The 14,334-nt window shown below is 45.6% G+C and overlaps 1 protein-coding gene across 1 annotated transcript in view; it reads right to left on the reverse strand.

The window, feature by feature from the left end:
• Window positions 1–14,334, reverse strand: part of LOC115477495 (putative ATP-dependent RNA helicase DDX11-like protein 8) — a 348,371-nt gene that overhangs the window by 23,744 nt on the left and 310,293 nt on the right. Inside the window, 1 exon segment of the mRNA XM_030214406.1 lies at window positions 1,000–1,068. Coding sequence (XP_030070266.1) covers window positions 1,000–1,068 — 69 coding nt within the window.

The following is a 14,334-nucleotide window of genomic DNA, read 5'->3' on the forward strand; positions in this document are numbered from 1 at the left end:
CCTTGAATTTCTCTATTTGTATGTATATGGAGAATTTATCTCTGTATAAAATATATATGTCTGTATTTCCTGTTCAAATGTAACAGATTGTTTAATTTGATTTAAAATGAATAAATAAATAAAATAAAAAAAAAAAAACAGGGATCCCTTAGTACAAAGGAGGGGGGAAATTATATTTGATGGAGGGGGGACTTTGGGGGGAGGGAGGAATGGGAAGTAGCTGTTGATGTTATAGCTGTAAATGCATATTACATTTCATGTGGTGTATTTATGATTGTCACATTCCTGTTTAAGATTCAACAACAAAGATACTAAAACATAATGCGAAAGAAAATGAGGAGCACAAGGTGGAGGAGGCAAGAGGAAGGCATTGCACCACCTATTTTTTTAATTCATCAGCTACCATATCAGATATGCAACATCAAAGCCTCACTGGGGACAATATCCAAAACAACTTAAGCAGAAATTCTCCATATATAAAGTTGTTATATAATCAAATGTTATCTGTACAAGTGGAGGTAGGGTTAGGGGAAAAAGTTATACGGTAATTGGCACAATTCAGTCAAGCTCCATACATACATTTAGGTGAAACGCACAAATAGTCACAACTTCAAATGGATTATGTGATCTATTTAAAGTTATGTATGCATATTCAGCTAAAGCATAGGCTGGTTAAATATATGCACAACTTGAAAAAAAGGTCACTTCTCAATTTTAAATGTAATGTTTGGCACCGGATAGAATATTGCATACAAACTCTCAAAAATGAAAAACTGCTCAGAATTCATTTTCTTGCTTGACCAGAACAGCACACTCACTCCTGTGAATCCTAAACCTTATGGATCATGAAATCATACAGCAAATATCAATCTGTGCCTAACCAGACTGTATGTCCAACATACACATTTATTTACAGTATTAAGCTTTACTCTTTCTTAAAAGGGTGACTTCCAACTGCATGAGCTTGGGTATCTAATGTATTCTGCATGGATCTCTTACCTTTATACATTTGGCGTACTCTGCTAAAACTTGCTCTACCTGATTTGCTCTCTTGGGTTCCTGGAATATCTAATGGAAACAAAATGTATTAGCTGCAGCAGTGTGTATGCCCTTAGATTTTCTGCACAAGGACGAAAGCCAAGTTGTGTAAGACAAACCACATATAACTCAAGTAAGAGCAGCCCAAACAAGCATCATTTCCCCTGACATTTAAAACAAAAACAAGCACCAGATATATATTTTTGCAGTTGACTGAACTATAAATATTTCAAGATTTGTTTATAACTGAATCCGAAAGAGGAAAGCGAGTCTGTGCATATCCACCCCTGACAGCAGAACCATGCTGATACCAGGCAGTCAGATACATTTGCAGAAAGTTTCCATTACCGTGTTTCCTACCCATCAATTCATTCCTGTAAAGCAGCAGCTTTGAAGGCTCCTAGAGAGCAGCGACAGCAGTGGAAACAAGCATGAACCCAATACACTAAGTACAATTACTGATTAAGTGACCATGCAGGAGCAGAGTAGGTCCTGAACTTAACAGAGCCAGAGGGGAATAGTTTAAATGTAAAATTTATATCAAAACTGTCAGTAGGAGAATGTACTTGTGTATCAAGACCTACAGACCCCAAAGCACTGACAGAGGAGGCCCTGGAGATTCCACTCTCCTATGCTAATGAGCACCCCTACACTATTAAGAATTCTCCATCACTGTAGATACAGGAGATAAATAATGAATATTGTGGAAGGAGTGGTGTAAAAATTACGTATTCAAAAGAAGAACTATTCTCATTGCCCTTTAAGAATGTTTTTTTCAGTCCTGCAATATCACTCATTTTTCTGTTTCTCTCTATATAATTAAGTAATCTTCCTTCGTAAGCTCATCAGGCTATGAACATGTGTATAAGTACATACCAAAGTTTTTGTACTCTTATTATCCTTCTTGCTTCAAAATTGCTTTTTTCCATAATAGAAGAGATGAAGCACAATCATAAGAGATCTTCCTCAGCAATAATCAGGTTAGCTTGGCCTAGATAAATTACTCTGCCTTCAGCCTTGTTATTCACTCAGTCAGGGACCAAATTATTATCTTGTCAACTATCAAGGCTAGTACCATGAAAGTACAATTAGAGGCATCATGTGGTAGAGAGAACACTACTGCCAAGAAGAATTTTAGCAAAGATACTGACAGAGTAACTGTCCTCCCACACTAAACTTCCACTTCTTAGAAGAAAGCTGTATAGTATCTCATAAATCACATGGGGAGGGCAATTTTATAACATTATACCTATAATTTGGCACCTCTATATATATAAAACTCACCCTCAACGTTCTATTGTCTGCTGACGTCACTGAAGCCAAGGTTCGTATGTTCGAAGCTCTGAAGCCACGAAAATCACAGTCTCTGGGCCCCACCCTCGCGTCAAACGTTATGACGTTGAGGGCGGAGCAGATTCTCACCTCCAACGATCTACTCAGGCCACAAACTCCGGATTTCCACACTGTAGGTCTGCTCCGCCCTCGCGTCCAAACGCGATGACGTCGAGGGCGGGGCACGAAAACCGCCACCCACACAGAGCTACAACGGAAACAGCAGCGGTGCATGCCACAAACCAGGTAAAACCGCGACGAGCCATGCAGCCATGAAACCCTTGCTAGTGCCCGTTTCATTGTGCTCAGAAACGGGCCTTTGTTTACTAGTGTTCTATAAAGGAAATAAGGTTCCTACTTTCATTTATAGAATACTAATGTAACAGGTAAAATACCCACCAGATATTTATAAGTAAGGTTATTACTATTAAAATAATCCGTAGTGGATTGTTTTAATAAAGAGAGATAGGATTCATCTTTAAGCAGAGCAGCATCAAATCTCCAGGAAATGCCCGTATTTGGTGAGGTGATTCCTGAAACATTAACAGAAATAGCAGAATGATCTGAGATATAAGTGCCAAGAAAGCGAAGATACTTACCTGTAGCAGGTATTCTCCGAGGACAGTAGGCTGATTGTTCTCACATGTGGGTCGGCGTCCACGGCGGCACAAGGAGCGGAGATTTTTCTAGTAAAATCCAAAGAGCTTTGCAACAGCCAGCAAAGCGCGGGACAGACACACTGCGCATGCGCGGCCATCTTCCCGCCTCAGTTATATCAAAAGCAAATAAAGAATAAAAACAACTCCAAAGGGGAGGCGGGCAGGTTGCTGAGAATAATCAGCCTGCTGTCCTCAGAGAATACCTGCTACAGGTAAGTATCTTCGCTTTCTCCGAGGACAAGCAGGCTGCTTGTTCTCACATGTGGGAAATCCCTACCCCCAGGCTCACTCAAAACAACAAAAAAAGGTCAATTGGGCCTCGCAACAGCGAGGACATAACCGAGATTGACCTACGAAGAAACAACTAACTGAGAGTGCAGCCTGGAACAGAACAAAAATGGGCCTAGGGGGGTGGAGTTAGATTCTAGATCCCAAACAGATTCTGCAACACCAACTGCCCGAACAGACTGTCGCGTCGGGAATCCTGCTGAAGGCAGTAATGAGATGTGAATGTGTGGACTTGATGACCACGTCGCAGCCTTGCAAATCTCTTCAATAGTGGCTGACTTCAAGTGGGCCACTGACGCTGCCACAGCTCTAACACTATCATCCGTGACATGACCCTCAAGAGTCAGCCCAGCTTGGGCATAAGTGAAGGAAATGCAATCTGTTAGCCAATTGGAGTTTGTGCGTTTCCCGACAGCAACTCCCCTTCTGTTGGGATCGAAAGAAACAAACATTTGGGCGAACTGTCTGAAGGGGCCTGTCCGCTCCAATTAGAAGGCCAATGCTCTCTTGCAGTCCAATGTATGCAACTGGCGTTCAGCAGGGCGGGTATGAGGATGGGGAAAAAATGTTGGCAAGACAATTGACTGGTTCAGATGGAACTCAGACACCACCTTCGGCAATAACTTAGGGTGCGTACGAAGGACTACTCTGTTATGATGAAATTTAGTATAAGTAGCATGGGCTACCAAGGCTTGGAGCTCACTGACTCTACAAGCTGATGTAACCACCACCAAGAAAATGACCTTCCAGGCCAAGTACTTCAGATGGCAGGAATCCTGTGGCTCAAAAGGAGGTTTCATCAGCTGGGTGAGAACGACGTTGAGATCCCATGACACTGGTGGAGGTTTGACAGGGGGCTTTGACAAAAGCAAACCTCTCATGAAGCGAACAACTAAAGGTTGTACAGAGATAGGCTTACCTTCTACACGATAATGAAAAACACTAATTGCACTAAGATGAACTCTTACGGAGTTGGTCTTTAGACCAGACTCTGACAAGTGTAGAAGGTATTCAAGCAGGGTCTGTGTAGGACAAGAGCAAGGATCTAGGGCCTTGCTGTCACACCAAACGGTAAACCTCCTCCATTTAAAAGAGTAACATCTCTTCATGGAATCTTTCCTGGAAGCAAGCAAGACTCGGGAGACACCCTCAGAAAGACCCAAGGAGGCGAAGTCTATGCTCTCAACATCCGTGAGAGCCAGAGACTGGAGGTTGGGATGTAGAAGTGCCCCCTCGTTCTGAGTGCTGGAAAACACTCCAATCTCCACGGTTCTTCGGAGGATAACTCCAGAAAAAGAGGGAACCAGATCTGGCGCGGCCAAAAGGGCGCAATCAGAATCATGGTTCCACAGTCTTGCTGGAGTTTCAGCAAAGTCTTCCCCACAGGAGGTATGGGATGATACGCATACAGAAGGCCCTTCCCCCAATGAAGTAGAAAGGCACTTGACGCTAGTCTGTCGTGAGCCTGAAGTCTGGAACAGAACTGAGGGACCTTGTGATTGACCTGAGTGGCAAAAAGATCCACCAAGAGGGTGCCCCACTCCCGGAAGATCGTGCGTACCACGCCCGAGCTGAGCGACCATTTGTGAGGTTGCATTATCCTGCTCAATCTGTCGGCCAGAGTGTTGTTTACGCCTGCCAGATACGTGGCTTGGAGAAACATGCCGTGACGGTGAGCCCAAAGCCAAATCTGGACGGCTTCCCGACACAAGGGGCAAGATCTCTTGCCCCCGTTTGTTGACATAGTACATGGCAACCTGATTGTCTGTCTGAATTTGAATAATTTGATTTGACAGCCGATCTCTGAAAGCCTTCAGAGCATTCCAGATCGCTCGCAACTCCAGGAGATTGATCTGAAGACCTGATTCCTGGGGGGACCAAGCTCCCTGAGTGTGGAGCCCATCTACATGAGCTCCCCACCCCAGGAGAGATGCATCCGTAGTCAGCACATTTTGAGGCTGAGGAATTTGGAAGGGACGTCCCAAGGTCAAATTGGATCGAATTGTCCACCTCTGAAGGAAATTGTGAAAAACGGTGGACAGCTGGATCACATCCTCTAGATTCCCCAGAGCCTGATACCACTGGGAAGCTAGGGTCCATTGAGCAGATCTCATGTGCAGGCGTGCCGTGGGCGTCACATGAACTGTGGAGGCCATATGGCCTAGCAGTCTCAACATCTGCTGAGACGCTCGGACCATGGAAACGAGAGACAGAACATTGTCTGTCCTCATCTCGGGAAGATAGGCCCGAGCTGTTTGAGAATCCAGCAGAGCTCCAATGAATTCTAGTTTTTGAACTGGACGAAGGTGGGACTTTGGGTAATTGATGACAAACCCAGTAGCTCCAAAAGTCGAATAGTCACCTGAATGGACCATAGAGCCCCTGCCTCTGAGGTGTTCTTCACCAGCCAATCGTCGCGATAAGGGAACACATGTACTCCCAGTCTGCGTAGCGACGCTGCAACTACTGCCAGGCATTTTGTAAAAACCCTGGGCGCAGACGCAAGACCAAAGGGTAGCACACAATACTGGAAGTGCTGTGTTCCCAGACAGAAATGAAGATAATTCCTGTGAGCTGGAAGTATCGGAATGTGAGTGTAAGCATCCTTTAAGTCCAGAGAGCATAGCCAATCGTCTTTCTGAATCATGGGAAGAAGGGTGCCCAGGGAAACCATCCTGAACTTTTCTCGGACCAGATATTTGTTCAGGGCCCTGAGGTCTAGGATGGGACGCATCCCCCCTGTTTTCTTTTGCACAAGGAAATACCTGGAATAGAATCCCAGCCTTTCTTCCCCTGGTGGTACGAGCTCGACCGCATTGGCGCTGAGAAGGGTGGAGAATTCCTCTGGAAGTACCTGCCTATGCTGGAAGCTGAAGGACTGAGCTCCCGGTGGACAATTTGGAAGTCTGGAAATCAAACTGAGGGAGTACCCTAACCGGACTATTTGAAGAACCCACCGGTTGGAGGTTACGAGAGGCCACCTTTGGTGAAAAAATTTTAACCTCCCTCCAACCAGCAGATCGTCCGGCACAGGTACGTTTATGGCGGCTATGCTCAGCTGGAGCCAGTCAAAAGCCTGTCCCTTGCTTTTGCTGGGGAGCTGAAGGGGCCTGTCTGGGCGCACGCTGTTGACGCGAAGGAGCGTGCTGGGGTTGAGCCTGAGAAGGCTGTCGGGAAGGTGGATTGTACCTGCGCTTATTGTAAGCATAGGGAGCATTCCTCCTTCCCCTGAAAAAAACGTCTACCTGTTGAGGTAGATGCTGAAGGCGCCTGGTGGGAGAGTTTGTCGAGGGCGGTTTCCCGCTGGTGGAGCTGCTGTACCACCTGCTTGACCTTCTCACCAAAAATATTATCCCCCCGGCAAGGGACATCCACAAGCCGCTGCTGGGTCTGATTGTCCAGGTCAGAGTCAAGCAGCCATGAGAGTCTGCACATCACTATACCTTGAGCAGCGGATCTGGATGAAACATCAAAAGTGTCATAAGCACCCCTGGACAGGAATTTACGACACGCCTTCAGCTGCCTGACCACCTCCTGAAAAGGCCTGGCGTGCTCCAGAGGGAGCTTATCCACTAAGTCCGCCAGTTGCTTAACATTATTCCAAATGTGAATGCTCATGTAGAGCTGGTAGGACTGAATTTTGGACAGTCATGAGGTAACTGTGACCTCATCAACTCAGGTTCTCCATGGATCCGATATTGGGACTCCGCTATCTTGGGGGTGGTGGGATTAGATAATGGTTTCATCCAATTCCTCAGCAATGTCTCCTTCAGGACATTATGCAGAGGGGCAGTGGATGACTCCTTAGGTGGCGAAGGATAGTCCAGGACCTCGAGCATCTCAGTCCTGGGCTCATCCTCATTTACCACAGAGAAGGGAATGCCCACAGACATTTCCCGGACAAAGGAAGAGAAGGACAGACTCTCTGGCGGAGAAAGCTTCCTCTCAGGTGAAGGAGTGGGATCAGAAGGAAGACCACAAGACTCATCGGAAGAGAAATATCTGGGGTCTTCCCCTTCATCCCAGGAGGCATCCTCCTCGGTATCGGAGAAGAGTTCACGAACTACAGTCCAAAACTGGGCCCGTCTTGACACCGAGGAACCATGTCCTCGATGGCGATGTCAAGAGGTCAACTCCCATGCCGGCGACGATGAAGCTCCCTCCATCGACGTCGATGAGGACACGACCTGGGTGGCAGCCGAGGCCGATGCCGCAAGCGGTACCGGCATCGGAGACCTCACCACAGGCATAGAGCCAGCCACCGCTTCCTACTACTACTACTATTTAGCATTTCTATAGCGCTACAAGGTGTACACAGCGCTTCCATCGATGGTACTGAGGGCACAGGCACCCCCGGTACCGGAATAGCCTGGTGCAGCAGCACTTCCAGAAGACCCAGAAGAATGGCTCGAATGCTCTCCTCCAGAGTTGCTGTCGAGGAAAGCTGAGGGGCCGGTACCGGAGTCGAAGTCAGAACCTGTGAAGGCCTGGGAGGCGGTACCAGGCTGTCCGAAAATCGACGCACCAACACCTCTTTTATGGAGGGTGAGCGCTCCTCACGGCGTCGGCGCTTTCCGGGTGCCGAATCCCTCGACGCCCCGGAGCGCCCGGTACCTTGCCTCGAGGGAGACCGATGCTTCTTCGCCTTCGCTCGAATCACGTCACCGGTACCGACGAGGAGGACGTGGAATCCACACGCCTCCTCTGGGTCGGGTCCGACATCGGTCGGTCCCGGTGGGCCTACACAGCAGGAGCCTTCAAGGCAGGTGGAGGCTTGCTCGACGGCCCACTACTCCCAGCTACAGGTGAAGTTCGGACAGCCATTACCTGCGCTCCCAATGTCGATGCCATCCCCGGTGCCGATGTCGACATCAACACTGAGGAATCAGTCGGAGCTCCAAAAAGACGGTCCCAAAGAGCTCTTCTCAACACCTGTGTCCGCTTTTTCAAGCTAAGACACAACTTACAAGCGTCTGGGCGATGGTCGGGCCCAAGGCAATGGATGCACCAGGAGTGCCCAAGATCGACCGCTGGCACCGAGCACACTTCTTGAAGCCGCTGGAAGGCTTCGATGACATCAGCGGAAAAATCGCGGCAGCGAAGTCAAATGGCTCAATTGTGCCGAGGGCATAAAAAAGGGAGTACCGCGGACGTGCGGTCCAAAAAGGCCGCAACGGAAACGAAAGGAAACTTACCAAGGTCAAAAACTAAGGAAAAAGAGGGTTCCTTTTTTTTTTTTTAAACTAGAAAAGAAAACACAAAAAAAGGCGACGTAAAACAAGAAAAAAGCGGCAAATAGCACGCGAAAAGCGCCTAAGTTTTTCCTGGGACCTGAGGGAGACCGACAAGCAGCCCCTCTCCACTGCTGAAAAGAAAAAACTGAGGTGAGAACGGACGCGCGGGCAGGAAGATGGCCGCGCATGCGCAGTGCGTCCGTCCCGCACTTTGCTGGCTGTCGCAAAGCTCTTTGAATTTTACTAGAAAAATCTCCAATCCTGGGGCCGCCGTGGACGCCGACCCACATGTGAGAACAAGCAGCCTGCTTGTCCTCAGAGAATACAAGATTCAGTAATAAAAGGAATGAGAAACTTTGAAATTAAAAAATAATCTATTCTGGTATGGCTAAAATGGGGGATAGAATAGAAAGTAAAATCCTTCTCTGTTGGGTGAAATAATCTCTAAATATCTACCAATCCAAGATTATTTTTTAAAGAGACAAGAGCTTGGTGAGACTTTGTTTGGTGATACATACAATTTGACTTTCTGTCTAGGTGTTGATCTAAAATTTGATTGAAATCCCCACCCAAAATTACAATGCCAGGAAAGAAATCTGGAGAGTCTTTATTTGGAGCATACACATTTAGAAAGGTATAAGCAATATCATCAATTTCTACATTTAATTTAATCTACCTGCCCTCTGAATCTGTTGATTGTTTAAAAATATGCAAAGGAAGGGGTTTGTGATAGAGAATAGCTACCCCATTTTTTTTATTTAAAGCTGGGGAATGACGTGCAACCATATATTTTTTTTATCAGAAAGGTGTTTTATATCTGCTGCTAGCAGATGGGTCTCCTGAATAAAGGCTATATCAGCTTTCAAATGAGAGATATAATAACAATTTATTCCTTTTAATTGGGCTGTTTAAACCCTTAATATTAATAGAAACAATTCTCATAAAACAAAGTGAAAACAATCATCCGTATAGACAACTTTACAACATTTCCGATGCAGGATTTAATACACACAGACTGTTTGTGAGACTTTAAGTAATCAAGATACCCACTGACTAAAAACAAAGAAACGGTAAAAAAAAAAAACCCAAAAGTTGGAAAAATACCAAATGTTGACAGCATCATGAACGGGTCTAACAAGGCTAAATATAACAATAGCGCCGTTAAACATATAAGAATCTGAGCGGGTTGCAGCATATAAGAACATACAACAGAGGACATAAAGAGACTAGTAAAAAAGGCCTGTTTCTGGCGCCGATGAAACGGGCGCTAGCGGGCACGGGACTCCCTTCCCCTCCCCTTCCGGTACCTGTTCCGTCGGCCCAGGAAAGAAAGAGCCCCCTCTTTCCTCCCATAGCGGTGGCTTCCTTGCTGCATGGTGTGGGAGTCCGGCTCTTGGCATTTCAAAATGGCCGCCGAGAGTTGAAGTCTCGTGAGGCAGCGTGAACTCTCGGCGGCCATTTTGAAACGCCGAGAGCCGGACTCCCACACCATGCAGCAAGGAAGCCACCGCTACGGGAGGAAAGAGGGGGCTCTTTCTTTCCTGGGCCGACGGAACAGGTACCTCTAGACCACCAGGGAGACACGCGTAAGGGGAGGGGAGGTGACAGGGAGGGAGGGAGGTTGGTGAGGTTAAGCGTGTGCTACTGTGGGCGGGGCTATGTGGTGAAAGGGGCGGGGTTCATGTGCACGTCAGCGGCGGCTGGGATTTGTTGGAAGGGGAGGAGTAGGGAAACACGCTCCGTGTGTTTCCCTACTGCTCCCCGTGCGTAAATTTGTTTTTGTGTTCCGCCCTCGACGTCATCACGTGTGACGCGAGGGCGGGGCATGAAGATGTTGTGGTGGCTTCACCACCATGAAACCACGAACCGGTGTGTGAGTGACTTCAGTGACGTCAGTGTCCTCAGAACGTTGAGGCTGCGTTTTATTATAGTAGATTATAATTCACAATATAGTTAGCAGAAGTAGATCAATTGCTATTCAGGACATGCCTGTACTAAATCACTTAACAGAGAACAATATAATGGACAAAATGACATTAGTAACACAGCTACCATTTGAGAGCTATATTATGTGTAAGAAGAATCATATTGATCAGAGCATGTCCAAAAATTGCTTGAGAGCATCTGAATCTTCAAAGGTACGAGTATTGTTGTGTACAGTTACTCTCATTCGAGCTGGATATAACAGACCAAATTGTGCACCTAAAGATTTCAAACGATCTCTCTGCTGAGGAAACTGCTTTCTGCTCTGCACTGTGATCTTATTAAGATCTGGGAAGATTATAATTTTTGAACCATCATGAAAAAGAGGATACTTTAACTTCGCCTTTTGCAGAATCAGAAGAGCCTGAGGATATAGAAGAATCTTAACAACCATCAGACGAGGCAAAGCTTGTTTCATGGGTTTACCAGAAGGTACTCTGTGAGCTCTCTCAATTTCAAAAGGCGCATCAAAACGGATGTCAAGTAAAGCAGGGAGCAGATTCTGCATATAAGCAATAGGATCTAAACCTTCAGCACCTTCATGGATCCCAAGAACCTGGATATTACTACGTCTGACTCTGTTATTTAAATCCTCCAGCTCCTTCTTCAAAATAACGATTTCTCTCGCAGTTTTCCTCAGTGAAGCTATCTCCTGTGTGTTAGCCTCACAGCATAAAGATAACGAATCTAGTCGGGACTGTGTTTGTGACAGTTGTGCTTTGATCTCCCCTACTTCCTCTCTTGACTGATTGAGAGAGTAATTTGAGTCCTGTAAAAATTCCCGATGTGATAATAGTTCTCTCATTATTGTTTGAAGAGAAACATCCTCTGGATCTACCTCTGCCGCCATCGACATAGCCACTGTGCTGACTGGATCTTGTCTAAGCTTTTTTGAAGCAGGTGACTGTAATGTTTGACATCTGACTTTGGAGGTTTTACCGGCATCCTTTCTTGGTATGGATAATTCCGTTTTGATTTAAAATTTCCTCTGAATAAGTCAGCAACCTGCAGGATTCTGAGTTCCCAAACAGGAGACACGTAGTTAGGCAGCCATCTTATTCACGCTCGCTAGTGCCCCCCTGCACACAGTATTCTGAATGGGGCCTCACCAGAGACTTGTACAAGGGCACTATCACCTCTTGTTTCCTGCTGGTCATCCCTCTCCTTATGCACACGAACATCTTTCTGGCTTCGAGTGTCACCTTTTCTACCTGTTTGGCCATCTTAAGGTCATCACACAATCACTCCCAAGTCCCGCTCTTCTTTTGTATACAGCTCTTCACCCCCTATATTGTACTGTTGCTTCTGGTTTTTGTGACCCAAGTGCATGACCCTGCATTTCTTAGCATTAAATCTTAGTTGCCAATTTTTGGACCATTCTTCAAGCTTCGCCAGTTCCTTCCTCATGCTATCCACACCCTCCGAGGTGTCCACTCTATTACAGAGGTTGGTATCATCCGCAAAGAGACCAGACAATTCTTCAATAATATCACTCACAAAGATGTTTAAAAAAGCCGGCCCAAGGACCGATCCCTGCAGTACATCACTTGTAACATGCTTTTCATCAGAGCAAACTCCATTTACTACTACCCTCTGTCTCCTACTGTTTAACCAGTTTTTAACCCAGTAAGTCACTTTAGGTCCCATATCGAGGGCATTCAGTTTACTTATCAGTCGCCTGTGCGGAACTGTGTCAAAGGCTTTGCTAAAATCTATATATACCACACCTAGCACCCCTCCCACGTCCAACTATTTGGTCACCCAGTCAAAAAAGTCAATCAGATTTGTCAGACAAGATCTGCCTAGGTTGGCTATATGGCACAGTGGTGTCAGGGTTCTGATTCCATGGACTGATTAAAACTAGAAGAGGCTCAAACTGAGAGATTTATGCTTCCTCTTTTATTGGGGACACTCAAGGAAGTTACACGGAAATACTTTTAAAACAAATAGGAGGAAATATTTTTTCACTCAACGAATAGTTAAGCTCTGAAACTTTGCCGGAAGATGTGGTAACAGCGGTTAGCGTATCTGGGTTTAAAAAAGCAAATGGGTAAATTGGGCAACCCTGCCATGTCCTACAACGAACAGGAAAAGAATCAGATAGGGCTCTATGATAAGCAGTCGATCAGAAAGAGACAAATCCAACCTAGCATCTCATTTGGTATTACAAATTTTCTTAATACCGAGAACATATATGACAATATCACTCTATCAAAGGCCTTCTAGGGCCAACACTACATTTGAGAGTTTACCCCGTTCCGCCAACTGCAAGATATTGAATAACTGGCAAGTATTATCCGTGGAGACATGGCCTTGAATGAAGCCCATCTAATCCGAATGTATAAGACAAGGAAGAATATTTTCCAGCTGAAGCTGTAAAATTTGAGCAAGCAGCTTCATGTCAATATTAAGTAATGAAATAGGGGGGTGCGCCTCAGCATTGTCCACGTCACTTTGCCTTTTACACAACACGATTGTCGCATTGTCCCCAGTTGTGGAAGGGTGTTGCCCCAGATATGAGAAAACCTCCTGTAGCATTGGCTCTAACTCTGTCTGAAACTTCCTATTAAACTCTAAAGGGTAACCATCCGGACCCGCATTCTTCCCAGTCTTTATACCCCGAACAGCTGCTTTCTTAACTTCCAGTATGGAAAAAGGATGATGCAAAGAATCCATCTGTTGAAAGTCAGACTAGGCACAGAAACCCCATTTAGGAAAGTCAGACACACCACCAAAGAAGAGTCCCCTACTCCAGTATAAAATTCCTCAAAATGCATACATAAAACTTGTTCCAACACACACCAAGTCATTACTATCTCACCTCTACTGTTACATAACTGCCGGATCACCATAGTGGCAGCCCTATGGTGTACCATCCAAGCTAATAATGTACTAAGTTTATTACTGTGTTCATAATACTTCATCTTAAACATTCACCAAGATCGTTCAATTTTATCTACTTTAAGCTCTCGTACTTTATCACACATTAAACAAAGCTGATGATAAATACATTAAAAGCCAGTTGCTCTATGTTTTAATTCAGGCTGCACAACCTGCACCTCCCAACATAATTCTGCCTGATTCAATCATTTAGGGCCCTGTTTACAAAGACGCGTTAGAGTTTTCAGCACACTCTAAAAATCAGCGCATTCTAACCTTGTAGACACCCATAGGAATATTATGAGCATCTACACTGCTAGTGCATGCTAAAACCGCTAGCGGGCTTTTGTAAACAAGGCCTTTAATGTGGCGAGAATTATTTATTTATTTGCTGCACTTAGTAACATAGTAGATGACGGCAGAAAAAGACCATCCAGTCTGCCCAACAAGATAATTCATATTTGCTACTTTTTGTGTATACCCTACTTTGATTTGTACCTGTGCTCTTCAGGGCACAGACCGTATAAGTCTGCTCAGCACTATCCCCACCTCCCGATCTTGACTAAGCTCCTGAGGATCCATTCCTTCGGCACAGGATTCCTTTATGCTTATCCCACGCATGTTTGAATTCCGTTACCGTTTTCATTTCCACCACCTCCCGCGGGAGGGCATTCCAAGCATCCACTACTCTCTCCGTGAAAAAATACTTCCTGACATTTTTCTTGAGTCTGCCCCCCTTCAATCTCATTTCATGTCCTCTCGTTCTACCATCTTCCCATCTCCGGAAAAGGTTCGTTTGCGGATTAATACCTTTCAAATATTTGAACGTCTGTATCATATCACCCGTTTCTCCTTTCCTCCAGAGTATACATGTTTAGTTCAGCAAGTCTCTCCTCATACGTCTTGTAATGCAAATCCCA

This window comes from Microcaecilia unicolor, chromosome 9 (genome assembly GCF_901765095.1).
Source record: "Microcaecilia unicolor chromosome 9, aMicUni1.1, whole genome shotgun sequence".
Classification (NCBI taxonomy): Eukaryota; Metazoa; Chordata; class Amphibia; order Gymnophiona; family Siphonopidae; genus Microcaecilia; species Microcaecilia unicolor.